The 21334-nt window shown below is 41.7% G+C and overlaps 3 protein-coding genes across 3 annotated transcripts; all 3 read right to left on the bottom strand.

Moving 5' to 3' along the window:
• Window positions 1-2578: 2578 nt before the first annotated feature.
• On the bottom strand, window positions 2579-4273 carry nerfin-1 (nervous fingers 1). Its single transcript, XM_064689777.1, has one exon. It carries the CDS (start codon window positions 4271-4273, stop codon window positions 2765-2767), a length of 1509 nt encoding a protein of 502 aa, XP_064545847.1. The 3' UTR covers window positions 2579-2764.
• Window positions 4274-11637: 7364 nt separating this feature from the next.
• On the bottom strand, window positions 11638-12485 carry mat (materazzi). Its single transcript, XM_064689505.1, has one exon. It carries the CDS (start codon window positions 12458-12460, stop codon window positions 11756-11758), a length of 705 nt encoding a protein of 234 aa, XP_064545575.1. The 5' UTR covers window positions 12461-12485; the 3' UTR covers window positions 11638-11755.
• Window positions 12486-19256: 6771 nt separating this feature from the next.
• On the bottom strand, window positions 19257-20506 carry LOC135433623 (glycoprotein-N-acetylgalactosamine 3-beta-galactosyltransferase 1-like). The gene is made up of 3 exons (XM_064689776.1): window positions 19956-20506; window positions 19532-19901; window positions 19257-19472 (listed from the first exon to the last, which is right to left on the bottom strand). Exons 1-3 carry the CDS (start codon window positions 20387-20389, stop codon window positions 19257-19259), a joined length of 1020 nt encoding a protein of 339 aa, XP_064545846.1. The 5' UTR covers window positions 20390-20506.
• Between the last annotated feature and the right edge of the window lie 828 nt (window positions 20507-21334).

Below are 21334 nucleotides of genomic sequence, written 5' to 3'. Positions count from 1 at the left end.
GTGTGTGTGTGAGTGTGTGAGTGTGTTTGGTTATTTGTTTTAGCTGCTTTTAAGTGCTGCGTAGTGGAGATCGATGGCCCATGTCAATGTCCTTTAGTGGCATTTCATTACATTTGCACCGTTAGCTGTTTACTGCTGCCGCTTTTGCCGCTGCCGCTGCCGCTGCTGCTGCGGTTTTGTTTACCCATCAGTTGCAGTTGCTTTACGAGCCATCAAAAAGGGCCATTGAACATGATGAGAAAATTGCCAAGACACAAACATTGTAAAACGCCTTCTTCATCGCCATGAATAGACAGAAAACCAATTCCAAACCAGTTACAGTTGGGGGTTTCGTTTCCACCCTCTAAGAGAAAACCCATTGTCAGGCATGTGCATGAGCAGTCTATATGGTTATGAGCACTTCATATAGGAAGTGTTTACTAGCGCCACAATTATAAAGTGATTACCCACCAGTTTCTGATGCCGCAAGGGGGAGCGGAATGTTGTTTGCCTGGCAACCCATATTCAATTTTATGGCAGCATAAACTGCGCGTTAACATGCATGCTAAGGGAAAACACCAGAAGTTTCTGTTCTGTTTATTTATCTTTTTTTTTCATATTTTATTCAATAAGTTTTATAATCAAATTGTACAATTTTTCAAAATGTTATCAAAAATACAAATATTACGTATAAAAATAGATTTGTTTCAATCTTTATCCTTAATTATGGTACACAATCGAATTCGTTTGTTATTGTAAATGCACTCTGCTCGGGCAAAAACATCGAGCACAAGTCGTTGTAAACTTTAGGCTTAATATTTTAATATCACAAAATCTCACTTAATAGTTAGATATGCTTATCAGTGATATATTACGTATCTCTAGTATATAAATATATATATGTATATATATAGTTCTATATGGTAGATTGAGCGAAGTTTTCCCACTTTCGTTGTACTCTGCGGTTACAACCAATTGCATTGTATTCTACAGACTAAGGAACAATAGCGCTGTGATATTGCTCTGAATTGTTTGCTTATAAATTAAGAGTTGACTTTTAAGTACACAACCGCCGGTTCTGTTGTTGCCTCTGGCCAAGAATATATACCATAGACCTATTTTATGTACATTTATGGTGTCTACAGGTTAAGTTGTACTCTTTTAAATACTTTTACTGGTAGTGAAACGCTGGTTCAGTGTCCGTTCTTGTAAGCCTAACCAAAATGACTAACTAACTAAGCTAACTGAACTAAACTAAACTTAACTAAACTAAACTGATGCTGAGCTAATGCCTCAAAACTTAGGGTTCTACAAAATGACTAGAGTTCACACTCAACTTTGGGTACCAGCACGGGAACTGGATTTCATTGCTTAGTTTAGATATTTGGTTGGTTTTTTTTTGGTTTGGATGAACTTAAAACTAGTACTGCACAATTTCGCCTGAATTTCGATTTTGAGTTTTTGAAATTTAAAAGAAAATCAAAAATGTAAATAAATGATTTGCCTAAAGTTAAACTAAGACTGTGTATGAAATTGAATAAATTTTAATGAGTTGTAGAATAAAGTTGACTAGCTTCTAAGTTGACTAGGGGAATGCCTAAATTGCTGACTAGAATGTGATGTATGAGTGTGTATGAGTGTTATGATGGTCGAGGAATTGGAAATTATGATCTTATGTATGATGTTATTGTGATGTGTGAAAGATGATTGTAGAAAAGTGAAGATGAGAATGAAATATGCTTGAATATGGATGAAAGTTGGAACGAAGGTGATGGAATAGTAGATAGATGACATGATATAGATAAGTTGATATTGCGATTGAGAATGAAATATATATGATATGAAATTAGATGAATGTCAGAGTGTGAAGAAAATGTTAGGGAATAATAGACAGATGAAGTGGATTTTGCGATTGAATTTGAAATATATATGATACGAAAGTAGATGAAAGTTAGAGAAAAGTCTGGTGGAATAATACTTAGATAGATGACATGATATAAGTACTTAAGTGGAGATTGCGGATGAGAAACTGAATTTAGATAAGTTAAGGAAATGAGTTGGAATATTGACATGATATGGAGATTGCAAATGATTTTCATAAAAGAATATTTAGTATCATTTCTTTGGTGAAATTATGTTGTATGGAGAGGAAAGATTTAGGAAAGAACTTTTTTTAACTAAAGTGCATTTTTGACATATGAAAGATAACTGGGATTTTCATTTTCTTAACTCTATGACTTAGTCTGTATATTTTTTGGTTTGGTATAGTTTATTGCCATTAGTTGAATTAGATCTGACTAGACTTTATCTATATGACTAGAACTTTACTGACTAGACGAAAAATGACTTGGCCTACTCTGGCTTTAGCAATTTTACTGAGATCATATCGAAGCTGACTAGTTCCAAATATTTATTTGGACTGACTATAAATGAATACTAAGCATACTTTAAGGTAACTAATTAAAATCTAAACTGACTAGACTGTTTGCCGTCTTTGGTTTCAATTAGTACATACAAAACTGGAATGTCGATTGAAGTTTGGAGCTGACTAGAATTAAAACTCATTAAGAATTAAATGACTAGAAACTTTAGAAATCAACTATAAACTAAATGTGTACAACTAAAATTCAATTCAAGTCGAATTCGCATGATAAAAACTAATTTCTTTGGTCTGTTTCAGCTGCAGTTCTCCCCAAAACAAGAGAAAAAATTAAACACTAAACTTAACAATAGGGGACTATAAACAAATTATACAAGTGCCAAGTGGTCCCAATTCCACACTTACTCAGTGCGCCATCGTCGTGTGCTGAATGACGGAGGCGCAGTTACGCAGATTTGTGAGAGCAGCAGCTGCAATGCTCTCCTCCTCGGTCAGGCCGTGCTCCACAATCTGGAGTCGACCATAGCCAGCGGAAGAGGTGGAGGAGCTGCAGTCGGACATGTAGTCGGCTTCGTAGTCGTAGTGGCTGCTGCTCGCCGCGCCCGCCACATAGACGCCTTCATCGTCGTGGGTGCCCGCGTAAGAATGTGAACTGCTGGTCGAACTGGAGCTATTGGATTTATACACCGCCGTCTGGAAGCTGCCAGTTATTATGTTGGCTGACTCTGGCTGCCTTGACTCCCGCGACTCCCGGGACTCCGACTCCGGCTCCAGTTTGCCGACAGTCTGCGCCTTCTTCACATGCGTCTGTTGATGTTTGCGCAGATAGGCAGCCCGCTTGAACTTCTTGCCGCACTCGATGCAATCAAAGGCCAGCTCTTCGGCTGGCTTCTTGGAGGTGGATTGTGGCTGTTGCACCTGTTGATTGCTGGTGTTGCGATTCTCCTTTTTGGCAGCGGCCGCTTCCTTCTTGGGCTTGTGCCAGCGTCGATGGGAAGCCAAATTGGCGGGACAATTGAACTGCTTGCCACACTCGGGGCAGCGATACTCGAGCAGCACAATGCAGGCGCAACGATGGCGTGCCAGACCAAAGGCATCATCGAACTTGATGCGACAGAGCCGGCAAACATAGTCACCAATTACGTTCCTAATGGCAGCCAGTTCCGCCTTGGTCTCCTCAGTAATTTCGACAATGTTGTACTTGGGATCAATGTCGCCATTGCTGTACTGCATGGTGCCATCGGTGATGTCCTCCAGCGGCCTGATGATGGTGCCCGAAACTGGCGAACTTGTCTCCTCATCGAACTTTAATTTGCGCGTTGCTTTGTTGCGCGTCGATTTGGCACTGGCTGTGGTCGCTTTGCCGGTGCGCGGTGCCGTGTCCGAGACTTTAATGGGCTTTGCGGGCGTGGCATCGACGGGTGTGGGACTCACCTCAGATTTGGCCAATTTGGCAGCTGGCAAAGCTTCGCTTTGTTCGCTCAACTTGCGCTTGAGTGAAGCCACTGCGATTTCAACGGCAGCTGGACTTTGTGGCGGTGTTATGGGCTTCTCCGTAATGACGACCACCTCCTGCGCCACCTCCTGTGTGAGCTCCTGTGGCAGCTCATCGGCTGCCGCTGCTGTTGGCTCGCTGTGAACCTCAGCGAATGTGGTCGCCATTGGCACATCGCTGCTTGGCACTGGCGACGGCGGTTTCACGGACAGATCCAACGGAATTTCACACTTGGTTTTGATGTTCAGATAACGGCTGCGATACTTGGGCGGCAGCGAGGCCACTGTGGTCAGCAGACCGAGGCCATGAGGCAGCCCCCCAGCTGTCGCATTGTGCAGCAGCTGTATGCTGTGCGTGTGCGGATGCGGATGCTGGCTGTGGTTGGACACTGTCGGCTGATGGTTGGCGACGCTGGCCATTGCACTGTTCCGCGTATCAACGAAATGGTGATAAACTAAAACTTGAACGCGCTTTAAGAACTTGATCGAAACGATAAACGAAAACGGAAACGGAAACGGAAACGGGGAACGGCTAAAGATGAGGTATGAATGGTGAACGGTGAACGGTGAACAGTGAACGGTGATCGGTGAACGGTGATCGGTGAACAGTGAACGGTGAACGGGAGGAACAAAGAGTTGAAGAACTAAGCAAAACTTAACAACAAATTGAAACGTTGGCAACGTTGAGCGCTCCTTTGGCTGCTTCCTGTCGGCTCGACGTTTTTGCTGCGAATGACTAACATCATATCCTGCCGCCTCTATTTATGTGTGCCAAAGGAAAGCGAAATTAAAATCATTGTTTGTGTGTTGTGACGGCGTCGCTCTTGGAAATTTCATCCCCCAATTCGAGTCGTTGTCCTTTTAGCCCTCGCCGTTGCTGCCACTGCCACTGCTGCTGCTGCTGCTGACGTTAACGCTGGCAGCGACGCCGCCGCCAAGCTGGAATCTTTTGTTAGCAATCACACACATTAGTCACCCTTTTTTCCATACAGACACACACACACACATACACACCAACACACACAGTCTTCGCCAGGCGGGGGGAGTCGAAGCAGTCGTCGACGCTGGCAGTGAAAATCCTTTGCACTGTGTCTGCCTGCACTTGGAGAAATCATTGTGCAGCAATTTTATGTTGCAGCTGTGCCTCAGGTTGCCAATGCTACGCATCCAAAAAGGACACGCGACAGGAACTGGAACACATGTTCGGGTCTAACGTGCAAATTCTTTGATTCATGGAAATTTGGCAACACACAAAAGATCTGTCTGGTGGCCTGTATCCTTTCTCCTCCAGGCTCGTTTCATGTAGATCTCGGCAAACAGCTGATAGCCATGAAACCGTTAATTGTGCGTGTAACCAGAGGTAAATGTGCTCACAAACAGAAACTCAATGGGCCAGAATGACCTGAAGCAGAGCCCATATTGTGTTACCTTCATGTGCAAACTCTTAAGCAGCTGTGGCAATTGGAAACATTTTAATACTCATCCTAATGAAGGTGAGCATAAGCAATAAAACGGAATACTGTTGAAGTCTTCAGATATTAAAAAAAGAATTACGACCTGCTTAATACTAGAGAAAACAACCTACATCTTTTTACTTATACTATATTATTATTAAATTAAAATATATATAACATAATTAGGTATAGGCTCGCTCCGGAATTAGCACAGCTAGAAATTGTATTCGCTCGAAAATGAGTCTGAATAATAATGTTTTAACTATTCAAAAATCCTATTTTATTTTTAGAATTTTCGCAGTCAATGAAAAGTATTATAAAGTTTAAAATAAACTTTTTTGTAGTCGAGAAAAATAACTCTAACAAAACGTTTGGCAGACCAGAAACACTCCTTAAATCCGAGCGTTCTTGCTGGGAAATAGCCCCAAGTTATATAAATAATGCAAGAAAGTTGCATATTAAGGTTTTACACACTTGCGGGTGGAAAATTCAAAACCTCGTCTTAGCGTGCAGCTCCATAACATAAGATAACTACAGTGAAAATAGCTTTTACCGATTTGGCTGTTAGTTGATCACCAATCAGTCAGTCAATCAGTCCGGACAAAGTTTTATGTATAGAGATTACGAGCTTGACAGTTTCCGATCCTTGTGGTTTCACTTTGTGCATATTCCAGTTGACATGTTCGCAAATTTTCTTAGAAATCCAATGCTGCTTCTATTAGCAAAAGTTATTCTAATATAATCGATATCCGTAAATTATAATGATAATATTATCATTAATATAGTTAATTAAGATCTTGCGATAACGTTCCTTTGGTTTTTTCCAGTTAAATATCGTCAAATCTTAACCCCATATTGGCCTTTAATAATTTATGCTCTTAAATATATTATGTTCGCATGTGTTTTTTCTCTGCGTGTATTTTTTGGTGATTGCTGCATTTTCAGGTTTTCATTGGGCTCTGGCTCTGGCAGTGTCGACGACTTCAGCTCCTGCCCCTGCTCCTGCTCCTGCTGCTCCTGCTGCTCCTGCTCGGTCTTCGTACTCGCTACGCACAGACGCCGCACACGGACACAGTCAAGCTTGTCAAGTTTGCTTTTGGTGGGGTAGGCACATAGCACACGCACGCACACACACACACACACACACACAGCTTGGTCTGCTCAGCCACCACAAAGCGATTGTCAGAATGCTTGGAGTGTGTACGAGAGTGTGTGCGAGTGTATGTGTGTGCTTTACATTAATATAATCGAAATGCGACGCCGTTGCCGACGCTGTCCTCGTGGTTGCCATGAAAGGGAATGCACTTTCGATTCCCAGTGAAGGGCTTTTGGTCGTACCGCTCGCACCAAACACAAATATGGCATATTATGTTCAATATGACGCCATTGTTGTTGTTCCTGCTGCTTATTCTGCTGCTTCTGCTGCTGCTTCTGTTGTTGTTGTATTACGGTAGGCACGTGCGTGGCAACGGCAACGGCGCTGTCGCCACCCCAATTGGGCTTAAAGTATTCCCAGAGCGACAACGCTGCCGCTGCAGCATTTGCCAGTGCCGATCGGCTGCGGGGTGGTGACCCCTTCGTAGCTGGAATCAGTGTTTGCCATGCAGCTTAGAATTAATAGCGCACGCACCGAGCAGCCGAGGCCAGAGAGCTGCGAGATGCGAGCTGAGAGCTAAAAGCTGAGCGAAAAACAAGTCACAGAAGTGCGCCGGCCACGCGAGCAGCAGCATCCCAGCAACGGGGCAAGGACGAAAATTCCAACCCTGTTTAGCAACCAACTCCCCCCAGCCCAACGCAACCCAAACCAAGCGGCCCATCAGTCAGTCAGGCTGTCAGCTACAAATGCCGCGTTATTTCCATCTAGACTCGCACCTCGATTCGGCATATTCCTTTGACTGCTCGGATTTCTGTGCTCCAAGGCGCGCTTTGCTTAAATTTGCACTCAACAACACCCAGGACGACCCGAGATGACAGTGACACCCACCTCTCCCCACTCGGACAATCCATTCCCCGATAGCACAGCACAGGCTGTTGAGTTGCCTGAGCTACGCACTTTGTTTGTTGTTTGTTGCTTGCTCATTGCTAACCCTTAAGTGCATCTTTTTATGGTAATTTCAAGTGCAGGCCCAGGCCCAGGCCCAGGCCAGCCACGTCTGTCATCCTGCCTGCTTGGCAATAATTAATGTTCGAAAATGCATCGTTTATGTGGCATAATGCATTTGCATTTGTGTGTCTCAAAAGGCTTTTCAGCCGCCATGTACTTTTGCTTGGGCAGCTCCTCAAGGATGCTCCACTGTAGCACATGTTGCCATTGTCACCGCTGGCTGTAACCCAAACTGCTCCCAGCTGGGGCTACCTTTTTTTCTGGTTTGAGCTGTAATTAAATTTTTGCTTTCATAATTTGATGCAATTTTTTGTGAGGCTCGCAAAAAATGTACGGCAACTGGCTGGGATTTGGCATTTTTCCTCTTCACTTTTTTTTTTTTTGGTATTTTTCAGAGTAAAATTGTTTTCCGTTGATTTTCCATTTTTGTTTCGAGTGCCATATGCTGGCGATTAGAGCGGGATCACAGCCCGTTGGCATTCGCGTCGCACCAATTAACAGCAATTTAGGTGGAGCGTGGAATTGTTTTTGGGTTTCAGTTGTTTTTTGGGGCTTTGCCTGCGGCGCTCTAGTAAAAATATTTATCAAGTTGCCATTTTTTTTTTTTGTATTTATTTATTTAGTAAGCCTTGTGTGTGAGCTCGTTTTCAATATTTTTAATTGTTGAGGATTTACTTTGATTCTGAAAATGGTCTCAAATAGCTATGCAATTTTAACAATTTTAACTAACTGACAGCCATTTGTTTGCAAAATAAAAGCTGATTCAGCGATAGATTCCTTTGTTTTGGTTTTCATTGGAATTTTAGACATAATTACTAGGAACAAGTAGAAGTGCATTAATCGGGATGCCCGACTAAGGAATACCCTGAACATTATTTTATGGGGGTCTATAGAATGAAAGATCCTTGATCTGTATATACTATTCTTGAAACTACATGTCAGTATTGTCGAAAAAATAGGATTTCGATATCGATTTTTATCGGTGGCCGGGAAACGCGACAAGATATCGATTATCGGAAACAAACTCGTACTGCAAAGGCACTGGGAGGACCTAAATTCACAATATCAATTTTTAGAGTTCTGAGATCAACGCGTTCATACAGACGGAAGGACGGACGGACGGACAAACGGTCGGACAGACTGACGTGGCTGATGTTGATCAAGAATATATACACTTTATGGGGTCGGAGATGCTTCCTTCTCCGTGTTACATACAATCGCACAAAACCATTATACCCTTAAAGCCCATTTACAATATTTTCAGGGTATAAAAATGTGAAGGATATTTAACTATAAGGCATGTTGGATTCACAAAGTTCAAAGTTTCAATAAAAGTTTTCTAAGCCTTTTCTAGATATTTTGGGCTTATTCAATTTGATTCTCATTTCTATGATTTGTATTTAATAACGAACGATTCCCCCAATAAATCAAGCGCAGCATGGGCATGCCAAAATGTAAGTCTGCCAAGGATTAAGGAATTTGCACTCTAATCCAAAACAGAAAACAAACAAAAAAGCGTATGACTAACCCCCATTTGGAAAGGACCCAGCAAATTGGCAAAGTGAATAGAGCAAAGCAGGAAGCCCAAGAGCAATAATTATATACACTCATATTTATACGTTTATGTGTGAGTCAAGGCGAAATACATATGCGAGCACATGCATTAATTTATTTATGCGCCGCAGGACACTCGCGCACACACACACACACAGACACACAGATCGTCAAAGCGTTTTGCATGAGCGCGCAAAATGCGAAAAGGAAAAGCGGCGCAAAGAAAAAGGAAAAACAATCACAATTCACAATTCAGTTGGGTGTCGAAGTGCTTCGGGCACGCGACCAGCAACCAACGTTCCTTTATTATTGTTGTTGTTGTTGCTGCTGCCATTGTTGTTGCTAATGTCCTTGCTGTGCACAGTCGCTGTCGCTGTCGCTGTCGCTGTCGCTGTCGCAGTCGCATAGTTGCCGGTGCATAGCGTCAATGCTACAAAGGGTCATTTTCCACATAGGCAAACACACATTGGCATGTGCGCCATGGAAATCACAATGCAAGCCATTGCAAGCAGCCAACAACCACCCAACAACACCAACACACACATACACACACACACGCACACGCACAAAAGTCGAACGGAATCGAAGCCCAAAGAAAAAAAAATGTAGCCAGGTGCATTTTCAAACACTAACCAAAATGTCGTAGGGCGCACACGAGCCAAAACCAAACCAAACCGTAAACCAGCGAAGGGTATTAAGGGGAGAGAACAGAGAATTCGAGCCCCTTGATATAGACCAGAATATAAACCAGAGCTCAAGCGTAGCGCGATTCCGATTCCGATTCCGATTCTGAGGCTGAGGCTGTTGCTGATTTCCAAAGCGCTTTAAAAATGTTTTAGGGCGCCTTTTTACATTTTAGGGGTGGCTAAAACTGCAGCCGCATATACCAGACTCGTATATCCGCATGTCAGTCACAGTGCACACTGGGCTGGAGGGTTCGAACTGGCGGCCGGGGTATTGCAGGGCTCATATATAAAATATATTTCATTTTTACCCCGTGCCGCTGTCTACTATATAAAATTCCAATTGGACGCGTACACCGCAAAAAAAGGGGCGACTCTTTTAATTTTCTCTTTTTTTCCTTTCATTGTTTTTTTTTTTTGTTTTATTATTATTGTTGAGCCGCCGCCAAGCAGGCAAAGATCCTGTGCAAGATTTGCTGTCGGCGTTGACAGCGGCGTCGGCGTCGGCGTTGACGTCGCTGCTGTGTGAAAATTGCACAAGTTGCGCTTCTGCTTTTGACAATAGCCTCACATTAACTAGTTTCCGTTGCAATTCCAATTCCGTGGCCGACGCTGCCGCTGTCGCCGCCTCCTCATTGCGACTCGGCTCGCCACTTTTAATGAGTAACTGTATCCGAGTGCTGGGAACAGGGAACTGGGAACTGGCAACTGGCAACTGAGAAGTGGCAACTGCCAACTGTGGACTTCATTACAAAAGCACCCCATTTGCTGCTGCGCTGTTTCCTGTTTGGTTTGTTTCAATTAAATCGCATGTGCGACCCATAAGCAGTGCCAGGCCATGGCCAGGACATAGCTCGGCACATGGCTCATCTGTTACTTAATCATGGCATTGCCATGGATACCTCACCACATCAGGGGCCTGTGCATACACTCACTTCAGCCCATTCGCCCACTCGCTTAAGTTCCACCGCTGTCATTCATGAAGTTTAAAGCAAATGCTTGCAAATGAAATTTCCTTTATTTTAACTTTTACTATTATATGGATTCTCTTTTGGACTACAATTTTCCCTCAGCTTCTGTGCAGAAGAAAATTTCAAAATTACCGTCTGGTACAGCCATCGGCAAAGATATCACAGCTTCCCATTCTCTGACCTGTCACTGGCAAACAGAATTATTTTAAAGTTGGTAGCTGCGTAAGTCTTATGAAAATGTTCAAATATAATCATAAAAATATTTAACAGGAGGACAATTGATTGCCAAATTTTCCAAAAGATTTTCAGGTAGAATATAAAAGTGATTTTCTGGTACAACGAAATATTTCCTGCAACTGTTTGCCACAAACCTTAAAACACATTCAAATAGATTTCACAGATTTGCGATTTGCTTCATGCTCAGCCACTCGACGACCTTTTTTAACGACAATTTAAGTTTCTGGCCGATTGTTCATTATATTCAAAAAAAGTTCCAAATGTTATAATTTTGTACACTTGCTCTGATTTTTCATAACTATTTCTTAAATAATGATGAATTTATGCAGATATCTTGGTCGGACTGGTTGATTTGATGTAGTTATCTTATTTGATGGGAGCGCATATTAAAAAGAGGTTTTGAAATGTTCCACGTGGCAATATGAAAAATTAATGAAATAATACTCTTACTATATTTGCTTAGCGTTCGATCGATTTCGAACGGATTTTCAAAGATCTGTGTGAAAATTTGCTTGTGAATTTCGTAGTTCTACAAAAATTCAGCAACCTGGTTGGAAAAGGCGGCTAAAAGATTGTATAAACGCCTTCGCTGAACCTTCAAGTTGAGCTTCATTACAAAATTTCACTATCTTAAAGAATGAATGCGTGTTTCGACGATTTAGAAGACATCAACCCTACTTCTTTTTCATTTCAAGGAAATCAAACTCATTTATAAACAAATATTGAAACAAATATTGAAATCTCTACAATTTTCCACACACAGTAAATATTGTTTAAGGTATAGGTTGATATTTAGTAATATAAGTATATATTTTATAATATCGAGCTATTTATATAAGTATAAAGCATAATTTTCTTATTAGTTGATCGCTTCCTCCCCTTTCTCATTCCCTGCCTCTTTAATAAAATCCATAATTGTAGTCATAGTCGTTGTAACTGGGTGAGGTGTCATTGCTCCAGCCTAGCTGATAGCGGACAAAGGTATCCAAGCCATTGACATCAACGCCCAAAGTGCGCAATCGGTTGGCAAATGTTGTGGCCTGCGGTGTGGCCCAGAATCGGTCATAGACCGGCTGCAGAGCCACAAGACGACTCCAGAACTCACCGAAGACGGGACTTTGCTGGGCATTTGTTTCCAGCAGCTTGCGTATGGATGTCAACGGATAGATATAGTTGAATTCCTGCTCAAAACCGGCTATGCCATTCACCGCCTGCGCCCAATGGGGGTACTTGTTAAGCACCTTGATCTCCAGCTGCAGATCGTCGAATACCTTGAGGGAGCCACCTGACAGGATCAGCTGCTGGGACAACCACTGCAGCAGTTGGCGCAACTCCGGCTGATTGAGCAGCTGCAATCGCAGGCGATATGTGGTTAGTGCATTGATCTCCCGTATAACTGCCTGGAACTCGGCGTCGTTAAGCAAATAGGCCTGGACCAGATGCTCGATCTGCTTATGTGGAATATTACGCAATATACTCTTCAGATCCAGATAGAAATTGCTAGCGGGAGCTGCGTGCCTGGCTGCTATGGGCGCTGTTGTGGTCGCCGAGAGTCCTGTGCCCAGGCAACAGATCGCAATTAGAGCTATAGTGAGGCACTGCATCCTGTTGAATGTATGAATATTTTCTGGGCTCTGCAGCAGAGTTAAGCTCTTTATATAGGCAGACGCTTATCTGGAGAGTGGCGCGTCTTATTTTGATTTGGCTGCTTGTGCATATTTGTTGTAAGCAATTTGATTTACATGGCTACCTTATCCGATGCTTATCAACAGCAGGCGTTTGTTTTGCCAAAGCTTCAGATACACGAAAGTAGTTGGACAATAGACAAAGTCTATTTGCCTGTCATCCAATGCCAAGATAACCAAATTTACGGTCTTAGTCATCTTCCAAAAGCAACTGTCTGCGATGATCTGTTGCCAGTTGGTGGGAAAAAACTGACTTTAGCGAAATGAAGAGTGTGAAATGTGTTCAGAAAAATGTCATTTTCAATTTGCAACTCATTCCCACTCTCCCATCGGTGGTAGGCTTATTAATAAGCGATTATTTTCAGGGTAATTATTTAAAATAAATATGACAGACGAACTGATTGATATGATCTAATCAACTTAGCTCGTTGTATTGATGAAGAATATGTGTACCCTATTCGAGATATCTGCCAGCTGCTTACATATTTGCAGAGCTTTTTATTCTCATAGGTACAGAGTATTTGTATATAGGTTCTTCTATATCTTAGGTTAACTGATAGGTGATTAGGTTAACTTTATCTTGGCAACATTAGAAATATAACCTTAAATTTATACAGATCAGGGCTTCTCCACAAATATTTAAAACCTTGTGTTAAGTGTATTAAAATTTGCATTAGTTTTAGGATATTGGAAAATAAGTTCTCTTACAACTGAAAGCTTATATGAATGTTGAATATATAAAAACTCCTCCCTATTTATTAACTCGCACAGCTCTATATCAAAGCTCTATAGGGGTTCTGCCACACCTTATGCAGATCAGGTTTACTTAAAATATTCGAAAACTAATATTAAATTTCTACACAACCAAAATGATTCACTCGCACAGCTACTATACCAATTTTCATTAGTTCCACCCGAAGGGACTTGTCGGCAAAGAGTTCATTGCGCTCGCCTATTAAAAATCTAGCATGCAGACGGCAACCAATGCGCCCTGGACACCGAAACAGCCAGATGGATAGCTAATTAGGGAACTGGAAACGGGGTGTTTCGTTAGGAGCTACAATTGTAACAGTAGCAACTCGCATGGGCAGATTTTAGTATAGTCGGTATGTTATATGTACTAGAAAATTATGGATTTCATGCAATTTATGTGCATAAAATAACGACGTCCAAATAAATGATAGCTGTGCTAAATTGTATGGCACACACACACACACACATGCACACGCACACTAATACACATGCACATACACATAGATAAGAAGCCACCCCAAATGTTGTTTTGGGCTAACTAACAGGGGGTTGATTTTTGGACTCTCGGGCAATAGCATAAGCATTTTTCGGCCAAGGGCGATCGCAGCCCTAAAATGCCAAAGGGGGCAGCTAAAAGCAGCGGCAGCGGCAGCTGCAACATACACACACACACACACACACGCACACGCCTGCAGTGCTTGGATAAATCATGTGTAAAGGTATTTTGATTTTTTTTTTTACCCGATGATAAGCGAGTTGCAGCAGCTGCTTGACAATAATTTCACTGCGGGCAACGCAACATGACAAGGAAAATATACAGCACACAAAATGTTTTAAAAAACAATTTGAAACAGAGAAAGAAAACATATATGTTGCTATGCAAACGATTGTTAAAACAAGCAACAACAAATTTTTAATTGATTTGGCATGCTTCAATTTAACGCTTCGCTGCCACTTCCTTTACAGCGCGGTTCCTGTGAGTGTCAGTCCTTTTTGCATATGTGCACGTGTCCTGTAATTGCCAGCTTTTAGTTTATTGTAAATTTCAATATTTTTGGTACAAAAAAAATTGAAACGAAAATGCAGTCCCCCGTCTGGGCAGTCGCTTCCGCTTTACGACACGCCAATGACTCACAGGACACGAGCTGCTCGCAGCTCACAGTATAGAAATTTATATGGCGGAACTGCGAGGCGACGACGTTGACGGCAGACAGACGACAGCGTAATGAACGTCACCGCAGTGCCTTGTCAGCCAAAACAGTGCTCAGGTCCTACTCCGGCTACAGGTATGCCTCGGTCTCCGTCTCGGTCTCAGACTCAATCTTATGCTTATTCAGCCTGTTACAGTCGCTGGCTTGGCACGCGTCAGAGCTGAAGGAAACCCTCTGCCCAGGTTGTGTGTGTGTGTGTGTTTCCTTTTAGGGGTTGCTAGTTGCAAGTCAGTGGAAATCCTTATAAGAAACATTCCGAAGGAAGCGAAGCAACACGTTCAAGACATTGTTGAGTCACCGCAGCCCCTTTTTTGCGGCAGCATTTATGTGCTTCACTGGCGACCCTTCTCAGTTTCAGTGTCGGAGCCGCCTTTCTTATCGGAACTGCGAGGTGCCCGCTTTTGTGAGCAGGCTTGGCTTTGCCCTTTTGGGTTTTCATTCAACTTTCGTCACTTAATTGAGTTGCGGCGCCGCAGAATAAAAAAAAGTAAGAAAAAAATAAAAGGGGCAATTCCTTGGCTGGAAAGTGCCAATTGTAGGTTTTCACTGTAGGCAGCTACAAATTGAAATGCCCATAGCCACATTCCCCTGGCGTTGACTTTTTATTCATGTGCCTTTTGCCAAGATATTGTCTTCAACGTCCTTACCTTGAGTGTGGTTCCTTTTTATGCTCGCTCTGCAGCAGGGAAGCCATTAAATTGATTATAAAAAGTCTTCGAAATGTGTAAACACACTCCTGCCAGACAGACTGTCGCCCGAGCAGGGACTACCTCCTTGCCTGCGACTGTCGACTCTCGACTGTTAGCTCTGGAATGCTACTAATTACATGGGCGTTGCGGGGAGTGCCAAGGAGGGACTCGTATATATACAGTTTGTGACTTGGGTTTTAAGCAGCGAATGATTCTGACAATTTGTGCGGTAAGCGACAACTTAAGGGTTTATCAATGACAATAATGGAAATAGTAAAAGCTAAAGTGGAGGGCGTGCCGAACAGCGCATTGAAGCACCTCCTTGAGGAAGGACGCCATTAAGTCGTTAGTATGGGAAGTCCTTTGTGCAAATTTGTGGCTGAAAAACTGGTTAACGGGAATTACCAAGCTAACTTTTAGTTTCTTTAGCGCAGCAGAGATGAATGGAGAACTAAAAGGACACAAGTGCGTTTTTGGTATTGGAAGCATATTTTAAGAAATGGACCAATCTTCAGACGAATTCGAATAAGATGAAATAAAAGACTAATTGTATTTTTATAATTTTAGTATTAATATATTGTTCATTTGTCTAAAATGAAATTATAATTAATGTATAAAAATGTCTCGGGCATAAAGATACTCATACTAAATCGAGTCGCTAAATGTCCTTAAGCAAAATAAATATTGCAATAAAGTAAATTAACTAATTCAAGCTAATATTCGCTTGAAAGATAATCAAATAAAGATTAAAGAGCTAGCTAGAATACTTTATTAATTCGCGGTACTCAAAATCTTATCTGTTAATAAAATTAGAGAACCAATTTTGACCCAAAATTGAATATTAAAGTAAACAGAAAGCTTTATCAACACGCTTTTCAAACGAGTTTCCAATAACTCCGCCATATCCCTAAGCAGCTCAACAGCTGCCGCACGGCATTTCAATTGCTGCCTCGTGGCATGCCACTGATAACAATCCGGCATAGAAATCTGTCATGCTGTTCGGCGCATGACTAGGACCCGTTCCAGGTCCACAGTCATTTGCATGTTCACGGCTTGTTGGCCAACACACGTGTTCAATTCTACACGCTTGGACCTATTTGCATGAGGTTGTTAAGCGAGCAGATAAAGCTCCGTACCAACTGTTCCAATCAACAAAGTTCCCTGGATGAACATGCCACGTATTTATTTCTTTTTTTTTTATGCAAATATGGAAATTAAGCTAACAAAAGGCGCAGCGGGCGCTGCGCAAGCGCAGGCACTGGCACAGGAACAGTTAGGGTCGATCGGCACGATCCACGACACGTTCCAAACGCAACCCCCAGTTAGATAGCGGCACACACACAGAAACACACACAATCGGCTTGGGAATGTGTTACACATTTTACATAACATTTACAGCTCGACTGCATTTGGGTTTTCTGTGTGCCAGCTGCCGTTGCTGGCTTTGCCAAAAACATGTTTATCCTTATCCAAGGTGCGGTCCATAGGTAAGGCGAGGCCAGGCGATGCCAGACGATGCCAGGCGAGGCTCGCGTGCCACCAGCCCCACCCCATTTCGACATATCTACATTTGTGCTGCAGTTTCAGCTCATTTCGATGCTCATAAATAACAACAATAGCGACGCGGATGCAAAAAAAAAAAAAAAATAAACAGACAGTAGAATAAAAGCAACTCGGATCCCCAGGTATTTTTCACGTGTTTGGCACGTTTCACTCGATTTTCCGGTTCTCGATTCCAATACGTATTTGTTCCTATGCCCTCTAATCCTTAGAGGCGGACGGCGCACGCGGCACGCGGCCGACGTCTTTGTGATAAATTGGGCTTTAAAGCAGGGGTCTGCATTTCTACCCACCCGACTCCTTTGACAAATGGCCAAAGCTGCGCCACTGGACAGCTAAAGTTTAGGTCTCTCTCTTTCCCTCTATCGCTTTTGTCTATGGCCTCTTGTCTCTTCCTCTTCATGACAACATGCAATTGTTTACTTCATTGTCAAATAAATCTTAGTTCCAAGAGACACATAGCTCTTGTTTTATTTACAAAGTCGCCCAATTATATTAAGTTCACCGATACGCCTATATCATTTATCAACGTCTTTGGATCTACCATGGTTATTGTTTGATATTACTTATATGGACTTTACAGTGGATAAATATTTATTTATTTCTGTCCACATAATAACTCTCTCTCTCTCTACGTTACTTGGAAATTTATCTAATCCAGAAATTATTTACTCTTTGCAGTTGTTTTCCGCCTGTGTTGACATCTGCTTAGATAGTTATATTATTAAATAGTATATTCTAACATAGTAATAGTAGTAGTTAAGATTAAATATATTGTCTTGGGTAATGGTCTGAATATACATGCACATTTGAAATATCTAACAAAGAGTGCGCTATATACCCTGAAGCCAGCGCCCAGTCACACATACACACACAAAAACACACATATATACAAGAACGCACACTGCAAGCTGCGCACTGACGTGCTTCTTCTTCTCTCCGCCCCACACTATTTATGAGCAATGCATTCTCGATGAACTTCGTTGTTTATATTCCAAAATTTGTGAAATTTTCAGAGCTTAAATATGGCGTACAAAAGTGTGTACATACCAAAGCGCAAGGCTTTCTCTTAAACAATTCGCTTTTTTTATAATTTTGTTGGGAATTGGGGCATATATTTGAAAATTTAATATTCTAAATCTGTAGAACCTACACACCAAGTTTGGGGAATCCGGCTATTATAATTTTTGAGCTATGCTAAAGAAAACATGTTTTATAATCGATGGAAAGATGAAAATATTTCAAAACTTGTTTTTGCGTGTGGTACAGTAGAATACATATTCTAAATTTCAAGACTTTAGATATTTTACACATTGACAAGCGGACCGACAGATGCACATGGCTGGATCAACTCAGCTGCTCGTTCCGAACAGGAATATATGTATATACTACTCTATGGGGTTGAAGAATCTTCCCTCTGCCGGTTACATACATTTGCACAATCACGTTATACCCTTCAACCCATTTATGGGATCAGGGTATAAACAATGAGTCTTAAGCCGTTTGAACGAAAATAAAACATTCGCCAAGCAATTTACAACCATAATCCTCTATTTTTAACAAAGGGGGTGAATTTTTAAAAGGTGCGTTTAAAAATTAGCTTTAACAGATCACGTAAAGATAAACAAGAAAGTAAGGAGTTTTGACACGTCAAACTTTTAATACTTGTAAGCATTTGTCTTAAGATTTTGGAGATATACCAAAATAGTGAAGCTAGTAAATACTGAGCTCGATGAAAATAACTTGGAAAACAGAACATTTTGCCATACAAATGCACTCTAGAATATAGTATTGTGATATTAATAAGATTTGGCTCATATATAAGCAGCATAGTTTAGCCTATAAATGCTGGATTTGGTCAATATATCTTGTTAAGCAAAAAAGTTTTTAATACAAGATCTTAAATTTCGACCGATCGTTCCTATAACAGCTTTATGATATAGTGCTTCGATGATAAAATGTTGCATATATATGAGAAGCATAGTCAAACTAATAAGTGACGGGCTTTGACAAGATATCTTCATAATAAAAAAACCGATTTCCATACAAGAACATACTTTTCGATATATCTTTTCTAAGGCAACTATGTGATATAATGCCTGATCCGGCCGGTTCCGGTACATATATACTGCCTGCAACAGAAAGACGGATGCAATGTTTCAAGATGATAGCTTTAAAGCTAGTTCGAAACAACAACAGACAGACTGACAGGCAAATGGACGGACTTGGCCATATCAACTCGGTTATTGATGCTGATATAGAAGATATATACTTTATGGGATCGGAGATGTCTCCTTCTATGCGTTACACATTACATGACAAAACTATAATACCCTCTACAAGTGTATAAACAAGATAATATAACTGTCTTAATTTGGACTGTGCGTTGATCAGTCAGGACGAACAGTTTAGTATATATAGAGTTCCATAAACATTTTCAAATAAACTAATTACTTATCGATTAATGAGTCTCACTTTACGCTAGGAAATATTATTAAAGAGTTAATCCTCGATCGGCGCAGTATTGTCAGATATTTGTTGATCCCAATATTGCAGCTTTTCCTCCATCTGTTTATAGTCCAAGCGTTGGGGCAGCACACTCGGCGATTTCGGAAGACTAAAGATTCGCAGATGATATAGAAAAAACTCATACATATCATAGTCATACATCTTGGTATAATGAAAACTGATGCCCGAATCGGAACAGCAATCGCTCAACTGTGAACATTAAATGGATCTACAAAATATGCACGCATCGAATTTGGGTAAGTATTTACATTCGGCTTGAAGTAATAGTATCCATCCAGCCAAGTACCAGACTGTATTTGGGGCATCAGATGCCTGGGATGCAGTGGCAGGAAGCGCTCACGGCCCAGCTCATCTCTAGAGTCACCAGCTACCACGCCCACATTCAGCAAGCAGTGTCCAATTTGTCTATCCTCCGCATTGGTATTAAGAGGACAGAACTTTGTATTGTTCAGAGCAAACAGATTCAGGCGACGCAGTGCATCGCGGCTGAGCACATAGCCAGCACCGCCAGACATGTAGCCATGAGGATAGGTTGTGCGAAATCGATGACCAAAGAAAACGGCTGCCTCCGGATCGTATGGATAGAGAAACAGTCTCAGATTCTCCATAACCACATAACTAGCATATATTGGAATGAGTCGAATGAATCGGCGAACATTTTCTGCAACTCACGTGTCGTCGTCCGCCTTGAGAAACCAGTCGTAATCCTCCACGTAATGTTCATAGGCGTAGGCCAGACCCGCACGCACCTTCGCATACAGATTGTCACGACTCTCCGTCACATTGAGATTCACAGCGCCCAATTCGACATCGTCTTGGCTGCTCAAGAAGATCAGCTTGTTGCAGCGTGAGCCCCATGTGGACATCACCTTGGCTGCTTTAGTCGTATGCTGCGTTGGCATGGTCAGCACCAGGCACAGCACGCGCGTCTCATGGTAAAGCCGATCCGCCAGCGTTGCCTTCGCCAGCGGCGTGGGCGCGGCTGTGTCCACAGCAATCGCGGTGCTCTCGTATTCGTCACCGGTGAGCATCAGATAGTCCCACAGCTCGGTCAGCTGCATGCCCACAATCAGGCCCAGCACCAAACACAGCACATTCCGAAACATTCCGCACCACAAGCAATGACATTTGCCAAAAATTGTTTAAGCCTTACGAAATCTTTAACTGCGACCGCATTGTGCGATGTGCCTCTTCATTCAGTTGCCACACCGCGACTGTTTTTCAGCCCAGTTGCTTTCAGTTCGAAAACCGTCTCTTAATGAGTATCACTCCGGGCTAAAAACGAGTTTTGTTTTGTTACGTTTGTGATTCGCATACCAAATGAATCACAACTCTCTTAAGACATTGTTCGACTGAACATATATATTTTATTTCTTCTGCTTCACTTATTAAGTGCAAGAATATAGAGATTTTTATACACTTCGAATTGCAGAACATGTTTCTACAACTTTGATAAGCCAAAGAATAAAATACCCTGTAGTTTTTTATACAAAAACTTTACTTTCATCCAATTTTGTCTATCGAATGTATATATATAATAAATCAGACCGCTGTCAAAAAATTTTGCAGACTTTGCATGCGTAAGTTTTCCATGCAAACACAAATTTTTCGACCGATTTCTCAATAGAGAAATACGGTATATTATATACATACCTTATAATAAGTTTAGTATGCCGATGCTAAAATATATCTTGAAAAAACAAAGTTAACTTTAAAAACATCTGGGAAATCGTTTCGAAAATCTTCTCTTTCTGTTTGAAGAGCATTCGATTTTCGTCTAGTCAGCGGCACAATTTTACAATTTGTTATTTTTTTTTTTTTTGGAGAACCGGTTTTGAGTGTCTTCGTATCGCGCAGGTTTTGACCCACACCTGAATATGATTAGCGACTCTCTCAGTTGGCTCCTTTCACTTTCCTCCCGACTCCAGCGCATCAAACGTTGCACCAAAGATTTGAAACAAACTGTTTTGGTAATGGTATTATTTATTTTATTGCTAGTTAATTTTCACTTTAGTTTCTGTTGATGTATCATATTACAATTTATATAGGTA

This window comes from Drosophila montana, unplaced genomic scaffold, assembly GCF_035044405.1.
Source record: "Drosophila montana isolate Dmon_TW-CO22-7 unplaced genomic scaffold, ASM3504440v1 contig_3218_1, whole genome shotgun sequence".
Lineage (NCBI taxonomy): Eukaryota > Metazoa > Arthropoda > Insecta > Diptera > Drosophilidae > Drosophila > Drosophila montana.
This window is presented reverse-complemented; position numbering and strand designations above follow the sequence as displayed.

Bases quoted from the DNA above. Each gene is read 5' to 3' on its own strand.
- nerfin-1 (XM_064689777.1), bottom strand. From the start codon at position 4,273: ATGGCCAGCGTCGCCAACCATCAGCCGACAGTGTCCAACCACAGCCAG.
- mat (XM_064689505.1), bottom strand. From the start codon at position 12,460: ATGCAGTGCCTCACTATAGCTCTAATTGCGATCTGTTGCCTGGGCACA.
- LOC135433623 (XM_064689776.1), bottom strand. From the start codon at position 20,389: ATGTTTCGGAATGTGCTGTGTTTGGTGCTGGGCCTGATTGTGGGCATG. The intron at 19,902-19,955 runs GTGAGTTGCAGA...AATATATGCTAG, and splicing joins CTCAAGGCGGACGACGACAC to TTATGTGGTTATGGAGAATC. The intron at 19,473-19,531 runs GTAAATACTTAC...TAATGTTCACAG, and splicing joins ACTATTACTTCAAGCCGAAT to TTGAGCGATTGCTGTTCCGA.